The sequence below is a fragment of the Schistocerca piceifrons genome, chromosome 3, assembly GCF_021461385.2.
Source record: "Schistocerca piceifrons isolate TAMUIC-IGC-003096 chromosome 3, iqSchPice1.1, whole genome shotgun sequence".
NCBI lineage: Eukaryota > Metazoa > Arthropoda > Insecta > Orthoptera > Acrididae > Schistocerca > Schistocerca piceifrons.
In genome coordinates, this window is record NC_060140.1 from 228975036 (window position 1) to 228992736 (window position 17701).

General features: G+C 35.1%; 1 protein-coding gene across 1 annotated transcript in view; it reads left to right on the forward strand.

Moving 5' to 3' along the window:
• The first annotated feature begins 876 nt into the window (after positions 1-876).
• LOC124788206 (small ubiquitin-related modifier-like) overlaps positions 877-17701 on the forward strand; it is a 36334-nt gene continuing 19509 nt past the window's right edge. The window contains exons 1-3 of the mRNA XM_047255383.1: positions 877-995; positions 1103-1171; positions 11946-12023. Of these exons, the coding sequence (XP_047111339.1) occupies positions 981-995; positions 1103-1171; positions 11946-12023 (162 nt within the window). The 5' untranslated portion in view covers positions 877-980. The remainder of the gene's footprint in view (positions 996-1102; positions 1172-11945; positions 12024-17701) is intronic.

Genomic DNA, 17701 nt, shown 5'->3' on the forward strand with positions numbered 1-17701 from the left:
TAATAAGATATGTAATAATTTCATGGCGAATTCAACTTAGAGGAATAGTATTTTGATAATTCTAGAAGTGTGTAAGAATACTAAAATGTATAAGAATTTCATGAGGTATTAGACATAGAATATCCTGTTGACTGCCTCCACTCTCTCTTCCTCATTAATGTTTTTTTAATGATATAACCCTAGCATCAAAGAATACCTCTACAAAGATCTCAATAGGGTCACGTAATTTGGTTAAGTATCAGATATATAGGCTGATATGTACTTTAGATCCTAGATCCTGCTAGGCAACTCCTACCTCATTGAAGAGCAATTTCGTAGAACCTTATAAGATTATTGTTTTCGACTGTTTTATGATTAATAGTCGCACTGTAATGCAGTTATGTTTCATCATGTCCATCCATTCGGTTATATTAAGCCTAAATAAAACATATATCTTTGACTTTTTTCCACGTCTTAAGAGGCCCCACATGGGGGGGAGTAGACAGTGACTTATGTAGACTAATATGATGTTATGTTAAACAATATTTTACGTCAATGTATTGTGAAAGTATTATCATACGCTGCCTATAATTATTTTTTTGTTAACTTTCAATGCAATTTTTGTATAGTATTTCATTCTTATGGAAGAATAAATTCGATTATTTCGATGTAATAGTTTTGAGTTTTTTGTGAAACGTTTACGCGAATTATCAAGATGATGATGAGTCTGTTATGAGGAGCGGATTTTTATAATGAATTTTTCCATCTGAATTATATACTCATTACATCATCAGTTTAACTTTAGTGTTTTAAACTGATAATCAGTTCTGTACCGTTGACGTTTATCATTTCGTTTCGATATATCGTTAATATTTATTGGCTACTGAACGCACTTCGATAACGTTGTAGAACTTACAAATACTGGCTGGGTCTTTGACAAAGCTTGGCGCCATATTGTGGGTTGAAGTTTTCTGGCGCGTGGATAGTAACGTTTGTGGAAGATGTCGGAAAATCAGGTATTTGATGTAGTCATGTGATTATTACATAATTTGTAAGTTAATGAGATGCTTTCTTGGATATATAGTTGTGGGTGTGGTAATGATCTCTGGGATCGCGTTTTTAGGAACAAAAACCTGACGCCGGGCCTGGAGACGGCAACTCAGAATACATAAAGTTGAAGGTTGTGGGAAACGTAAGTGTTGACTCTGTGGTACTATCCACATTTTTATACCAGAGACTTTAGTTTCGTAACTTCCATTTTGTGTTTGTAGTACACAAGATGCAATTCATGTGTAGGCTTTTGCAGCAACATGGTAATAAACGTTGCCAATCACTGTAATTGCATTGAGCAGGTGTGCTTATGTGTTAGCTACATTGCTTGTACTTTCAATATTTTTGAAGTAGTTTACTGTTGAGTTCTACGAAGTTCTCCTTAAAGGTGTACGTTATGTGTGCATTAATATCAAACAGATTTTGTGTCGTGGTTTAACTATGATGCGTTGTTTGAACGTATATAGACCCAACGACAAATTCAACTTAACCTGTTCAGTGCTGCATTGAATTTGTGAACAAGAGTTAAGAATCTTGCAGTTTATAGGAGTATTAACCATGCTCTGCGGATATTGCGCGATTTAATTGTTTTGTCTTTGATAGTACCCTCCCTTTGTTTACTAGCGAGTCGGTGTTAACAGGCCAATCATCATTATTGCAGTGCTAAGGTTAGCGTTGTTAAAAACTGTACGGATTGGCAATGTTGATTTGAATTAAGAAGCTATTTTGCTACAGTTGTTAGTCATGCTGAAAAGCAGTACTATCTACCTTCATGAGGCTTGGAATATATGCTACTGATGGAAAAGAATTTGATGGGTGAAATTGTTTCGTGGCCCTCAATCATTGTTGAGGTGAGGTGGAGTTGAACGAATGGTAGGTAGACCAGTGTACCTAGGGTCACCTTGTACCTAGTCACATTATTTAGGAAAACATTATGGACATGGGAGTGTTTTTGATATTCATTTGGTTGGCAGTTCTTTGAACTATTGGAGGGAATTTGACTGCTATTACGATTGAGCTTTTCCCCCTGTTAAATTATTTTCTTTTCTGCATTTTTTCCTAATGATGTAGCTACTCAGTTTTTACAGTGTACATACAACTTTAGTAATGTTTTGTACTTTAAAGTTGTCTAGTAAATGGAAGTTATTTGTCACGTTCGCATATTGTAAAGATCAGAGGGTCACTTCCAAACCCTGTGACTAGATGCATGGATCTAGGTGGGGATCACTGTAAAACTTTGAGGCAGTGCGTAATCTTTGTAGCAAATACAAAATATATAAATTAACTTTCAGTTGATGAAATTGTATTCCAAAAATCTTGTCTAAAATGCTTTTTAAAAGTTGATGGCGTATACATTTGTCACGATTTGCTTGGGATATGTCGATCTATCTAATATTGCAGAGAACTTTTGCAAAGCTTACCAGAACAAAAGGCATCTGGTCAACTCATAGAAACGTATTCACTTCTTTATGCTCAACATCTGGTGTAAATTTTACTGTAAATATATTGTACTTCATTGACTCAGCTGTACTGCAGCATGAGGTGGAAATTGTAAATTTATACACAAAGTAAATCACAGAACTGATGATGTACCAGTCCTTTCCATTAGTTTTAAGCTAATTTCCAAAAGCTCTAATAAGTTTTCTTTTGAATCTTTCAGGATAAAGTTTTTTGGAAAATGTTTGTCTCATGAACTGTTTGCTTGACAAATTGTTAAGCTACATTAATTAAATCAATCGCAATAGAAGTGGCCCTAGGTACATTGGTCTCACCGTTATGCAACAATTACTCTCCCACCCTTTGTAGTCAGAGCAGTATGAACATTTGACAGTCAAATCATGCTGTTCAGCTTGTGATTTGTAATGGTGCACTTGGGAATTAAAATTTATGGTATTTTGTTACTCATGTTACAGAAGAATCTATTGTAGGTTTTGAATTTTATTTAAATTTGATTAAACACTAATGTCCTTCATGTTTTCTTTATATAATTTGCTCCCAAATTGTGATGTAGAATAGTCCGTATCAACTTAGGCAGGGTAAGAAAAAATCTTACCTTCATAGTCTTGAATGTTAGTGAATTTAGCATCTTTTCAAATGAAGGACTAAGTAAGGATCACAGATTTGATTTGTTTAGTTTTCTGCAATGAAGTTTCTACTCAGAGATACAGCCCTCCAAAGATGGCACTGCACATACTGTGTTGAAGATGGGAATTTTGGGGAAAAAATGTAAATGCTGTATCTCAGAATCAGTTCTAGATTATTTTAAAGCGAATTGTTTTATTATTACAAAGAAATCCTCCATTTGGATTTATGTCATTTTACTATAGTCTTCTGAATTTTTTTATTAATCTATTTATTTTTTATTTATTTATTTTTTTCTCCCTCTCTGGTGATTAGTACCATGTAGTTCTACATTCCCTGAAAAGGAGATCTTTCACTTTTGGGTTGAATAGGTTTTATAAACAATTAAAATTTTTTGCCGTACATAAAGCCTGTTATATTATCACATAACAGGCTCATAAAAATCAAAACCTAGCCTTATTTAACATAATTTTAGTTTCGAAAGATGAGTAAGACTTGTTTCTCAAGCATTTTAAATGGTTCCAAAATGTATGTGAAAGGTCCAAAGACTTCAAGGTTTCAGTTTATACAACTTCTGTGGACTCTGTTTTTTCCACTACTTCGGTATCTTTCTTTGATACAGTGATGCATTCCTGTTGAACCAATAGGAAATGGAGCACTTATGTCTTCAAAACATTGTGAACAGGAAGTAAGCACTGATGGCATTGCTGCTGTCATTCAGCGTGAAACTTATATCTAGCAGCTGGTCCATGTGGTAGCATAAAGTTCACTACAGTTTCGTTTAACTCCTAACCACTGTCTGTAATCTCTGCAATTCAACAGTCACAGCAGTACACACTTGCCACAAATGGCCCCCTTCTCAGCTTGTGAATCTGAATATTAGCCTGCTATTTCTAAGGTGTTTTCCAGACAAATTGAGATGACTTCTTTCTTGCTCTTTAAAGTCGGGGCAATATGAGTTCGCCCATCACTTGAAATCCAAAAATGTCTTCTGAATTCCTTTAACATGTGTAGTTTATTTGGCCTGTTCTTTTTCTGCTCACAGAATTCTTTCCTCTTGGGACAAAAAATGAGGGCTGTGTATGTGTAAGATTTCAAATTTCTTGTAAAATCCTCAGCATTCTGAATTGCAGCTGTATTTGGTCCAGAGAGATTGTTTTATAGCATGGTGCTTACACTATCACAAGGCCCCTTCCTGTGACCAGTAGCACAGTATGCCCAGTCAGTTGACACAAGTGACTTAATCAGTTGCTGGTAATGATTTTAAGATGACTAGGAACACCATTAGAAATGATCTTCTCTGCCCCTGTTAGCGGTTGAATCTTGTGCATCGCTAGCAAAGCATGTGCTGAGTCATGTCCTGTGTCACCACTTAAAAATGCAACACTTGTGGTCTTGTTTTGAAAATGTCACTCCTGTAAAAATTGAAATGTGGGCATTACTCCAATGATACTCTTGTATTTCTTGTGGGAGAATTACAGACCAGTTCTCAGCAAAATCACATTGAAGCACTAAACATAGTTCTTCAGCCTGTACACACCCTTTCACTTCTCCAATGTGGTGGTGGTGTTTAAATTGCTTCAGATGCTGGTGTGTTACTGCTTTCACTGACCGTTTACAAAGTCCATCAATGAAGCTGTCTAAGGCAACAGTTTTCTTAATTAGTTTATTTTCCTCCTATGTCGCATATGTAATTTCTGCAGTGTTATCTGCTACGTCTTCCAGGCCAAGTGTCTGTAAAGACACTCCTGCGTTTCCGGGGCAGTCATCACAAGTTTAATAGAAACAAGTCTCTTGCTTTACATTACAGACTACTAATGACTACACATGACTACACATGCCCAACCGAGGTGTCTTATGTCACGTGCTCCAGGAAGTTCTTCGAAGTTACCACACAGTTCAAAATTTGCATAGCACACATATAAACAGACATCTCTAGGCGGGTGTGGAACTACCCACTTAGGTTGCAGTGCATAAAATTTTGACCTTCCAATATGTGAAGTTGTTTAGTTGCTCTTATAAATTGCAAAAGTTTCTTTAATACTGCGAGTCATGTACCTCTTCACTTTCACAACTTTTTTACATTTAACTGTTATAGTGTCTTTTGTTGGCACTCTGGTGAGAACAGTCCCATTTATCTTCCAGATAAGACTGCACTATTCGAACTTAAGCTGCTTCTACAGGATGACCATAATAGGGATCTGGTCTTCCAAAGACTCCTTTTACAGACCTCATATTTCTTGATTTGTCTACGATGTGCGTTGATGCTGATGGAAAGTGATTCTGAATTTTCTTTGAAAATCTCTCTGGACTTATAGTTAAAACTTGCACCTTTTCACTGTGGGGTGTACAGTAATCAACAGCTAAATTGATATTTGTGAAAAATTCCTGGCAATTAGTGCAAAAGTGCTTTTTCTTCTGAAGATGGGATGTTGACTGGCTTGGGGTATTTAATTCTTCCTCTATTGATGCAAAATCTGCATCTGCCCCATTGGGGGGCTTCACCTTGTTCAGATATGATCATTGTTATTCTGTCAAACCATAAAGAACACAAAAAGTGATCACTGGAAACATCTTCAAATGAGAACACTTATTCCCAACCTGAACAGTCTGTTTTTTGTCTTACATGGGGGTTGAATTAAAACTAATGCCTCCACCTTTTGTTAATTGGGTTTGGATGGGAATATTTTAATAAATAAAGTGCAGAAATAATCCTTAGAATGTAATCTTTAATTACCAATATTCACTTTTCCACATAATCATCAGTTAGTTGGACACATTTCTGCCAACAAAGAAGTTCTCTAAAGCTGTCATGGGAAAGTCGACACTGTTTACGCAACCAGTCTTGCAGTTCTCTCAACATCACCAGAAGCATAAAGATGTCCCCGCAGATGGAGAAATGTCGTCTTCATTCTCATAATGCGAGCAGAGTTCCTGGCAAATTTGAAGTCTGTGCGCTTTCATTTCAGGCATCAGCATCTGGGGTACTCATTGTGCACAGATCAGATAGCCAAGCAAAGCAATAATGTGACACACGTGTTCTTGTGAAAAAGCCAATTGTGCTTGCAATTTCTAAGTGATAAAACGATTGTACTTAGACAGTCAACATTTTGCTTGTGAAACTCTGGTTGCCGTCACAGGACGTCCAACACTGTCACGCAGGGCAGATGTTCCTGCCTCAACATCTTTAAACATACTTGCCCAATGATGTACAGTACTCACATCAACACAATCACCATAAACTACTTTCGTTCTGTGATGAATCTCCTGTGGGGTGACACCTTCTGCTGTCAAGAATTCAATGACTGCGCGTTGCTTAAATTGCATTGACTGACCGTCTGTGTAGGGTTCTATACTTCACACTGTAACAACACAATTGTTAAGTCCAAAGGCTTCCACCAACTGGAGCTGTAGAGAAGAGGCTACAGAACAAGCCAGTACCTGCCACATACCAATGCTGCCAACTGTTGAAAGTTACGAAGGTGAAGGCATTACTTTTATCAGTCAACTCTCGTATATCGCTCTTTTTATGGATATGCAAATAGTCAGCACAGTTCACGCCCGTAGCCCCAGTCAGAAGACGTTTCAGACAGTCCTTTCCACAAAACTCGCTGCAACTGTTTCATCTGGCAAATTCCTCACGAAAACACAGAACTCTTTGGATGGTTTCACATTTCTTAGAAGCCTCTTAACTGAACAAATAAGCACTGAAGAACTACAATAGATAAACCTGCAATGAATGAACAAAGAAACAGACAAGAAAGTACAACAAAGTGAAGAGAAATAACTGCAACAGACAGTAGAAATAAACCTGTAACGAAGGAATTAGCAAGAAAAACTTCAGTGAAAGTTAGATTTTTAAAATAAAACCATGGTACTAATCAACAGAAAATTTCTGTGAATTATAAAAAAATTTCAAAAGGTGACACTAAAAGACCTTTCACGGATATGTCCAAACTGAGGATACTATTGTGATCATACAGCAGTTATCTTTCAAATAAAAAAACTTTTATAAAATATCTAGAACTGTTATTCAGCATTTTTAATCCAAAATTGGCATCTTCAAAATGTTAAGTGTCATCTTTGGAGGCCTGTATCCTTCGTTACAGGTTTATTTCTACTGTCTGTTGCAGTTATTTCTTTTCACTTTCTTTGTTGCAGTTATTTCTCTTCACTTTGTTGTACTTTCTTGTCTGTTTCTTTGTTCATTCATTGCAGGTTTATCTATTTTTTTTGGAGAAAACAAAATACATGTTTCTTATTTCTGAATTTTAACATGTGTTAAATTCAATAACATCAGATACTATGAAGGTACCCTCCCTGCCTGAAGTGATAGGAATTATGCTTGAATGAATTTTAAGCTATTAACATAATCGGGTCATTCCACGTGAAATCTACAAATGAAACCATCGTCTTCTACCTTACCCTCTTGGATTTAAATGAAGTTAAATATGCCTGTAGTGCTCATAAATAGTACCACAAATTCATTTTTTCACATTTTTCTGATAAGAAGTTACTGCGTAATGGACTTTCAGAATTTGAAAAAATTACAAATTTTTTGACTCTTGGAACAATGTTGTTTTCTTTATAACTCGTGTTCTAATTAAGCTAGAACAATAAAATTTACTTCATTGGAAAGTTCTTCTAAAGAGCTTTCCAATGAAGTAATTAATTTATCGAATTTTGAAAAACTGTATTTTTAAAATTCTCAAAGTATATGTGAAAGATACACTTTACATCTACATATTCTGAAAGTTTCAACTTGGGATGAGCATGGGATCACTATCAAAAGCAATTTTATGTTTACCACCGATTCTCCAAAATCAGTCAGATAGGTGAATTTCTATTATTTTGCTACACATGAAAATATTACAGTGTTAGATTTTGTTACATGGCCCACAAATTGTACTTTTGAAACGAATAACTGCTTATTAAACTTTAGTGCTAACTATTTATTAATAGCTGTAAAACCACAAGGAAAAAAAGAAAAAAGGAAGCTCTCATTTTAAGGATTATATATAAAATGATTCTTTGGTGTTACTATCTGCAATCTATTCAGTATTTTATCTCTGGTTAATATTGTCAGCAATTTTCACCTATTGTTGAGTGACCCCACACATTCTTTTGTTGTGAGGCAGCTGTAGTGAAATGTGTTTTTGAATCTAGCTTAAAGCTACTTTTGTACCAGCCTCACAAGAGTCTGTAAGTTTGTATGCCTACAACCAGTTAATGTTTTCATACTATTAACATAACGAAATATTTTTTTTACAGGAAGTGAAAGAATAGATAAGTAATATTGTGTAGTATTGAATATAGAAAGCTGGGGCATTCAAATTCAAAAACATTTTTTAAATTAGTTTGTTCGCTTGAGAAATAAAAAATGCCTAAAATTTCAGCTTTGGGCTGTAATCCATTTAATGAAAGGGCCACAATAACCACAAGAAAAACTTACAGCCTGTTTCACAATGTATGATAGCAAGAAAACTTTCTTAACTTTAAATAGAAAAGTGTGTGACAACTGCCGTAAAAGAAATAGCATGAGTAGAAATTTGTGATACGTCTAGCACAGAAAATAATGATGATGATCTACTGTATTCTGTGGTGAAACAAGAAAGCGAAAAGGTTTTATGTGATAGTGACGTACAAGACATTGTAGCAAGTGAGGCATTAGAAAGGTTGAATGCTTCTTTGCAGTCCGTTGGTGAATCGCCAATTAAGAAGAAACGACTGTGTGAAGCAAAATATCCTAAGTAAAAACTAATTAAATTTACCTCAACAATTCAAACAAAGGTGTTATTGCTTCCTTCTGAAAAAAGAAGAGGTAAATGATCCTGCAGAATCTGAGATGATCAGTCAGCTAGAAGATAAATTTCGTATATGTACATCATGATCAGTCGGCTAAATTTCGTACGTGTACATCTCGAAAAACAATGGAAATTCTTACCATTTTGCCTAAAAGCTGGAGAGTTAAGAAGCTTCAAGATGACTTTAACATAACAAATTACATGGCTCGAAGAGTAAAAGATTTGGTGAAGGCAAAGGGAATTTTGTCTTCACCAAACCCAAAACCTGGCAAGACTCTTGATCAAACAACTGCTGATTTTGTTAGAAACTTTTATTGTTCTGATGAGATAAAGCAGGGCAGTGCCTGGGAAAAAAGATTGTGCTTGTGAGAGATAACGGAGAAAAACTGCAAGTGCAAAAACGGCTTGTTTTAAGTAATTTGAAAGAAATTTACGCGAACTTTAAGGACAACCATCCAGAGCTCCACATTGGTTTTTGAAGTTTGCAGACTTATGTCCTAATAACTGTTTTAGCTGGAAGTAGAGGTACACACAGTGTCTGTGTGTGTACTGCCCATCAAAACTTCACTCATGCTGACTGGATGTAACATTCCTCAGCTGACAAAGGATGAAGATAATCCAATAAAAACTTAGACTGCATTGCAAGAGTTGTATGTAATCAGTCATTACCTGCTTGTCATTTTGGTGATTGTAAATTCTGCCCTGGCCCAGAAACATTTAAGACATATTTACAAGATTTGTTGAATACTAATGATATTGATAATATAACTTATCAGCAATGGGTTTCCGTTGATCACACATCTCTAGAAACAATCATAAAATCATGTGACAACTTTTTTTATATATAAATTAAAATCACTTAAACAACATTCATTTGTTGCTAGTCAACCTTCCAAAAGAGACTGAGAAATGAACTTAAAGAAGGCGAGGTCTTAGCGATCTGTGACTTCTGAGAATTACTCCTTTGCCATCCAGGATGAAGTTCACGGCTATCACTAGACAAACATGCAAGCAACGATTCATCCCACTGTTGCTTATTACAAGGATGGGAGCAAATTCGAGCACACAAGTCTTGTAATAATATCAGAATGCCTACACATGACACTGTTGCTGTCCATTTGTTCGTCGTACTTGATGGGCTTCCTGACTGTTAAATTCGGTAGAAAACCAAGAAAAATATATTATTTCTCTGATGGAGCAGCAGCTCATTATAAAAATAGGAAGAACTCTATCAACCTGTGCCATCATGAATATTTCCAAACTGAAGCTGAATGGCATTTTTCAGCCACCTCGCATGGGAAGGGAGCTAGCGATTGTGTTGGTGGAACAGTTAAACGACTTGCAGCTCGAGCTAGTCTGCAACGGCCAAACAGTGATCAAAGAATGACACCAAAACAACTTTATATGTTTGCCAAGGATAACATAGACGGAATGAACTTCAAGTATGCTACTAAAGATCACCAAAATGTAGAAATGAAACTTATGGAGAGAATTGAGAAATGCTGCAAAATTGTAGGGACACAAAAACTTCACACTTTTATTCCTTTCAGCAAGGACAAAATAATAAGAGTATTCAAACTCTGATGATAGTAAAATTGAACTGGTGACAGTTTCTGACAGTGATAAAATACCGTTCAGACATAAAAGGATATGTTGCTTGTGATTATAATGGACACTGGTGGTTAACCTGTGTACTTGAAAAAAGTCAGGAGAAGGATGAAATCTCAGTTTCTTACATCCACATGGACGGTCACCATCTTTTACATTTGAGTCATCCAGACATTCTTTCCATAAGCAGTAGGGAAGTAGTGGCAATTGTGAACCCTCAAACTGCTAGAGGGCGAACATATGATATCCAGTGCAGAAATGTTGATGTGCAACAGACTGATTAGTTCGAAGTATGAAGAAGTGCACTAATAGGACTACTATTTGTAAATAATAGTAATTACTAACTGAATTTAGGTCTGATCTCAGGTATTCACCTTTCTGTGTTTTTTATTTATTTTTTAAGTTTTCATTTTGTATTTATTAATTGCAGAAGCATAAAACATACGTTCTTTTGTCATTTATAAGTTATTTTTAATTTCCACATTTTACAGCAACATACAGCTAGTGAGAATTAGGCCTAATATCTAAAATAAATTAGTTTTTACGAATTTTTAAAGCACCACCCTTAACGTAAAATTGCTTTTGATAGTGATCCCATGCTCATCCCAAGTTGAAAATTTCAAAATATGTAGATGTAAAGTGTATCTTTCACAAATATTTTTTTGAGAATTTTAAAAATACACTTTGTCAAAATTCAGTTAATTCAACGTTTTTTAACAATTTGTGTATATATATTAAACTAATGATGTTTGGTATTATATAAAAGCTCTTTAAAAGAGCTTTCCAATGAAGTAAATTTTATTGTTCTAGCTTAATTCGAACACAAGTTGTAAAGAAAACATGGTTCCACGGGTCAAAAATTTGTCATCTTTTCAATTTTTGAAGCTCCATTACTTGGTAACTTTTCATCAGAAAAATGTGAAAAATTAATTTGTCATGATTTATGAGTAATATATGCATACTTCAAAAAAATCTGAGGGGGTCAGGTTGTAGCACTTGTTGATTTGACGTGGAATTGCCCAATCAGAAAGTTGAAAAGTCAGTCTTTTGATCTGTGCATCTTAGATCAGGCAGTTAAATGCTAGGCATGTGATTGTCACCTGATTATTTTATAATCTTTATGATTTTTGTAAAACCTGTTGAATAATCCTTGGAAATGCTTTTGTTGCCACTGTAATGTAGTACATGTAATCATCAAATTGTATTTCTTGCCCAAAATAGCACTACTATGTATAAACCCCAAGTTAAGTTGAAGAGGGTATACACAATAAAAAGATACTGTCAGTAAAGAAGTTGTGGGTGGCAATTGAATGGTCTTTTGGAGTGCAGTAAGTTCAGCCCCAAATGTTAGATTAGGAAAAATGTAAGATATTTCATAAAATACTTTAAAGGATTTTTATAAACAGAAAAAATGTGTTACAGGATTCCAATGAAATTCACTTCCGTGTGAAGATGACAACACAAATGGGGAAGCTGAAGAAAAGCTACAGTGAGAGAGTGGTATGTGTTGTATAATTAACTGTGGAAAATTTGATTCTTTGTGAACTCAAGACTTCCATTGTATTTTGAGTACTATGTATGGTATAGTATAGTTATTTTCAGTTTGCAAAAGAAATATGGCTTTTATTAATCTTTTCTGCTGAGGCCATAAATTTATTTGAAATGAAGTGTTTCTTTCCTCACAATTGGTCAGTTTCAACTGTTCGCTGAATTTAAAGTGCAAATTTTCATCTTCTGGCACGTATACTATTATAATGAACCAAAAAGAGACAACACAGTAATGGTACTCCAGGAAAAATTGGCTTCCCAAAAACCATGCTGAAAAGCGTTTGCAGAATTTTGCACATCTGCCTTCCATGAAATGCAATGTTTTTCCATCCAAAGACATGTTTCTACTCTTGTCTAGTACCAGCTGTGGGCTTGACATTATTTCTTATGTAGTGGTGTTCCTGTCTTAAATTTACAGAATGCAATTTTTCAGTAACTTATAGCCTGTTGGCCCGTGTTTTATCATTCCAACTTCCCACATGGCTTTATATGGACAGTACTTCTCTAGTAGAATATAAATTGCCAATCATAGTTTTCTTGGCTTAACTAGTAACCTTATGTTTTATACTGTTTGAAAAGTCATGAAAAGCTTGTCCTTAGTTCTGATGCATACAAACAACTGTTTTTCATATTTTTGGAAGAAATTTGTTGCTTTGTATTAGCGTTTTGCAGTGCAGTGTGGATGTAAACTTGATTGGAAGCTCATTACACTAGAGCATAAATAAAACAAATTGTTAGTCACATAGCAAAATATTAGGTGCTTTGAATTGTCTAATTTTTGCATTCCTTATCTGGAGCAAACACACAGCACGGGCTTGCTACATCATCGTTGCTGCATATGTGCAATAATGATGGTCCTCTGGCAACTCAAAACGAACCTATTTCTAAAAATTCAAGGGAAAATATTGTGAATGGTGGTTTGAGAAGCATTACATTCAAAGTAAATGTCCTTTTATGCAAGATAAATTGTGATGAGTGAGAATATGTGATTAATGTTTAAAATCACAGTGTTGGATTTTAATTAAACTTAAGTTTGAGAACCATCCGCTTAAAGAAATTTTGGGTTAAGAAGACTTGTAGTTAAGCTACGTTTATTAATTTAAACAATGAACAATCGCAATGTTGCTCTCGGTGCATCTTCGTAATATGGAAGTATGCAGGGTACATGTTGCTGCGCATTCAAAGATGTTTACAAAATGTGGTTTTTTGCTGAGTTTAGTTTCCTAAAGTGTTTGGAAGTTCTGTGCCAGTGTATGAAACTTTACCACTCACAGGATTGATACATTTTGCAGTTCTGAGGCAAATTACAGTGTTATTTAATGCAGGAAAAAGTGTGTTTTTAACTGGGAAATACAGGCAGAATCTGGTGTGTGCACAGAATACTGTGGCCAAGTGGTGTATGGTCACTTAGGCTTTGGTTAGTATCGAAGGAATTCAGCTGAAAATTCAGTAATTTATTTTCAGCTGGCCTTTTAACCATTAGAGAAGTGTCTAAGAGTGGTGAATTTTAAGTAAAACTTGCATATTTCTCTCATTGCCATGTTACAATTTGATTCTTTTGCTGAAACTCTGCAGAGCTTACACAGTCTCACCTTACTAGTATGTTTTGCAGAAGCAATTGCAAGAGAATTCTGAAACATTGGTTTATTAAACTTCACCAAGTGGGGAACTGAGGAAAGGATCATTCCACGCTAAATCACGCAGATTGTCACACATCATCTCCGGTGTTCATGAGACGTTGCATATTTGCTTATACTTATAATGTAAGAACTTCCGCAAGATCTTTTTGTTCTCAGACTAAAACTTTTTTCATATAAAAGTTCAGATGTGACATTCTGATAATTAGGATCTGCAAGAATGTCAAAGCAAAATAGTACTTATCTACATAAATGCCCACAATTCAGTTGTCTATGAAGCTGTTGATTTGGAATTTTTTTCACATAACAAATATGTAATTATTTAAGCAGTAAAGTGACAGAGAACAATACAAAAAAATTAATGGCTCTCTTCCCAAGGTCTGGAAACAGTACACACACATTGAAAAAATGCTGATAAAATTTCCCCAACCTAGTGGGAACTTAATAATTTGTCTAAAGTAATTCCCAAGATTTTACACATTATTATAAAATAAATTTATTAATAGGTTTTCTAAAAATGGACACACCAATCTGAAATCGCAGTACTTCGTGTATATCACTTCATTGTTCAGAATATCATTCATATCAGATTATGAAAGTGCAGAGCTGGAAAAAAAAGTTAGCACAATTATTCTAGCCTCACTAGTGTTAATTTAAGATCCCTGAAACAATCATTGAAACTTTTTAGAGCATCTCTGTTTTTAATCCACTGTCGCAAATTGTATTCTCTTAACTTCACATCTTTTTCTTTAAAGTAATACATTGTGCCTAATGATGTTTATTTAGGTACACCAACAGCACATAATGTTTTCATAAGGCACAAAACAAGTCTTCCTTCTCAGGCCAAAAAAAATGACACTGGTGGTCCAGGTGGGTGGAGAAAAAGTAGTTAAACATCTTCTGCTCCTGGCGAAGGCAAAGTACCACCTGTCATTATATACAGCTGCTAAAAAGAATTTTGTTGAGGACGAGGGCATGTCCAGTATGGATTTTTTTTACAGAATGAAAAAATCAAGGAAGGCTTTTCAGAAGTAGTTAATTTTCTAATCTCTAAAGAAAGACAAAGTGGGTTGTAAAGGTGAAAATTCCCGGTATCAGGCATTGTGCGGGTGGTCGATAATCTCTTCTAGGTTCTTGTGTAGGAAATCTATTTTGACTTTCTCTAGGAAGTAAAAAAAAAAAAAATTCGACAATTTTAGCTTTGCAGAAATAGTACACACCTGATGTAGTTACTTGTGCATCATCTGCTAGTTGAAGACTAGCTCTTCTCAGTATAAGTTTTCTAGTTCCTCTCAAACAATCACAGTTTTAGCATGACTGGTAGCAAAAAGGAATACATCAATAGAAAAATCATTTTTGTGCTCACACAAATTTTTAAAGCTTTTTATGCTCTTATAATGAGCAGCACATCCGTCAGTGAAATAATACCCTTTCTTGGGTAGTGCTCTGCCAGCCACTTAACCAGTTATTAATGGACAGCATTTAAAAATCCTAATCATGTTCCATATCATCACTTATAAAGCAGTGGTTCATTATTACCAATTTACTTCCTTCATTTACCACATACAAGCAATCACAAAGGTGGATTGTATAATTGCCTCTTGTTCAGTGGTAACTGGTGGTTCTTTCTGAATTACAAAACTGTAGTTATCAGCTAAGTCCATCAACAGAATTGCTTTTTCCAGAATTACTTTCAATTTTTTTCAATGGTTGTGATTGACACAGTGGTTGTGAGTGTGGTTTAAGTGCCTGTAATTTTGTTACCGACAAGTCTTATGTATTCACCAATGGTTGCAAATAGCTTTACCAATTTTTCCTGATCATCTGTGTTTATATCCACTGACTGAACCCAATTTAATCATCAGCATCTTTACAATTTCTGTTTTAATAATTCTGACCATTTGTCATCACCAGGATAGTTACCACAGTGACTCAGTTGTAGTTTTCAAAGTCACATGCAAGAAATGTAAGTTTTTTGTGTTTTTCTTCAATGTGTCCACATCCAAAAGCAGTTATACATTTTGGTCGGTCTCTCTCTCTCTCTCTCTCTGTGTGTGTGTGTGTGTGTGTGTGTGTGTGTGTGTGTGTTGTGTGTGTGTGTGTGTGTGTTGTGTGTGTGTTGTGTGTGTGTTGTGTGTGTGTTGTGTGTGTGTGTGTGTGTGTGTGTGTGTGGGCGCGCGCGCTGGCGGCAGCATCAGCTAACATACACCACTTTGGTAAGTGAACAAAATTGAATTGGATTCTTTCATTATGTTGCAAAGGATGAGTCTTTTCTGCATATACATATTCTTCTGAATGAATGCTAACTTTCTTTTGCTCCTGGTAACATTCAAGTATATTCATCATTTTGGTAGTCAGTGACTAACTTTACCACTTCATCAGTGATAATTTCCTCCTTTTTGGTTTAGGAACTGATAAAATACCCATTTCTGTTCTGTTTCCTTGCTTGTTGAACCACATACATACTAACATTGAACTCTGACATTTTCTCTTTGCCAATAGGATGGAGCTAAAGATAAAATTTGAATTTTTTTCAGGTACTCCTACAATTAGCCAATTTTTCTTTCATTGACAATATCGTGGCATCAAAGTCTTTGGATTTCTTAACAATTTCATCATCAAATTCTTCTTATCTATTTTCAGAATCTTCAGCACTGCAATCTAATGCCTGACACACTTCTCTTTCCAAAACATTCCTCACTTTTTCTAGCTTCTTTTTGCCATATGAAGCCTTCCTGTGATTTGGAATAGTGAAGTTTTAAGGGAGAGCACCCCAAATCATTAAAAGTTTGTTTGCATCCCCAGTACTTTGACTTTTTAGTACTGATTCGTGAAATGTCACCTCTAGGTCATCTGCATTACTTGTAATTTCTATCACTGATGTCAGTTTTTTATGTTATGCATGTTTTTGGCCTGGTATTGCATAGCTTCTTTTAGCAATTAATGTTTCAGACAAATACAAGCAAACTGATCCCATAGATTTGTTAACTGTTTGTGTTTTTTGAAAGGATCACAAGAAGTTCAGAGACTTTCAAAAATTGTAAGTACTAGTATCTACAGGTGATGTTCACATATAGTAGCACTAGCTTGATCTTCTGGAAAGCTTGTACTGGATCGTAGAAATATCAAATTTCTTTGGTCTTCAGTCAGCTCTTCTATTTTTTGTAGAGTTTTTACAAAGGTATAGGTTGTCAAATGGCATGGGGTCTTTAGTAATTTTCCAATAGTGCACAAATTCACATTGCAATTAAAACATAGTTGATTAAAGTGGAATGATGGGGCCACACCACAGATAGATAAGAACTGTCTCACCACAGAAAGATTAAGAGCAACTGAGGCCTAATAGACTAATTGTTGCATGCTATTTATTTTCAACAATGTATTTCAGAAATTGTTGCATTGTTTTCCTGCCTACAATGGTTGCAAACAAGCTACTGCTGTCTAAGAACACTTTATCACTGTGAGCGGGTGATTGGCTGAACACTCACAAATCGTATAATATAGTATATAAAGAATTACTGAATAAGTGTAACTTGCATGCCTAGAATGAGTTATACTTAAATATGCTAATTTGGTACCCTTGCATCTGAGGCAGTGAGACAATGAGTGGATGAACTTACTTAAAATGACCCTTTTCCATCACAGCAAAAGTATTCAGATTTCAGATGTGTATATCAGTTAGCAGAAGACCCAGAAAAATTCTTTTATTAGAAAGCTTACAATCTAGGGAATTATTTAAGACCAAAATCAGGTCCCCAGCAGTTTAGAGAGATGTGATATAAACATTTTTTCCACATCCTCAAAATTTTTCTGAAATCGAAAATTGACTTACATTAATGTTTTTTAAAAATGTCTTTGTAACTTTAGTGCTTCAATTACTGGATAGCTGTTAACGTATACCTCAATTAACTTAAATTCCAAATCAAAAGCTTCGTAAACATCAGAGTTATGGGCATCTAGGTAGATATGTACCATTTAACTTTGACATTCTTG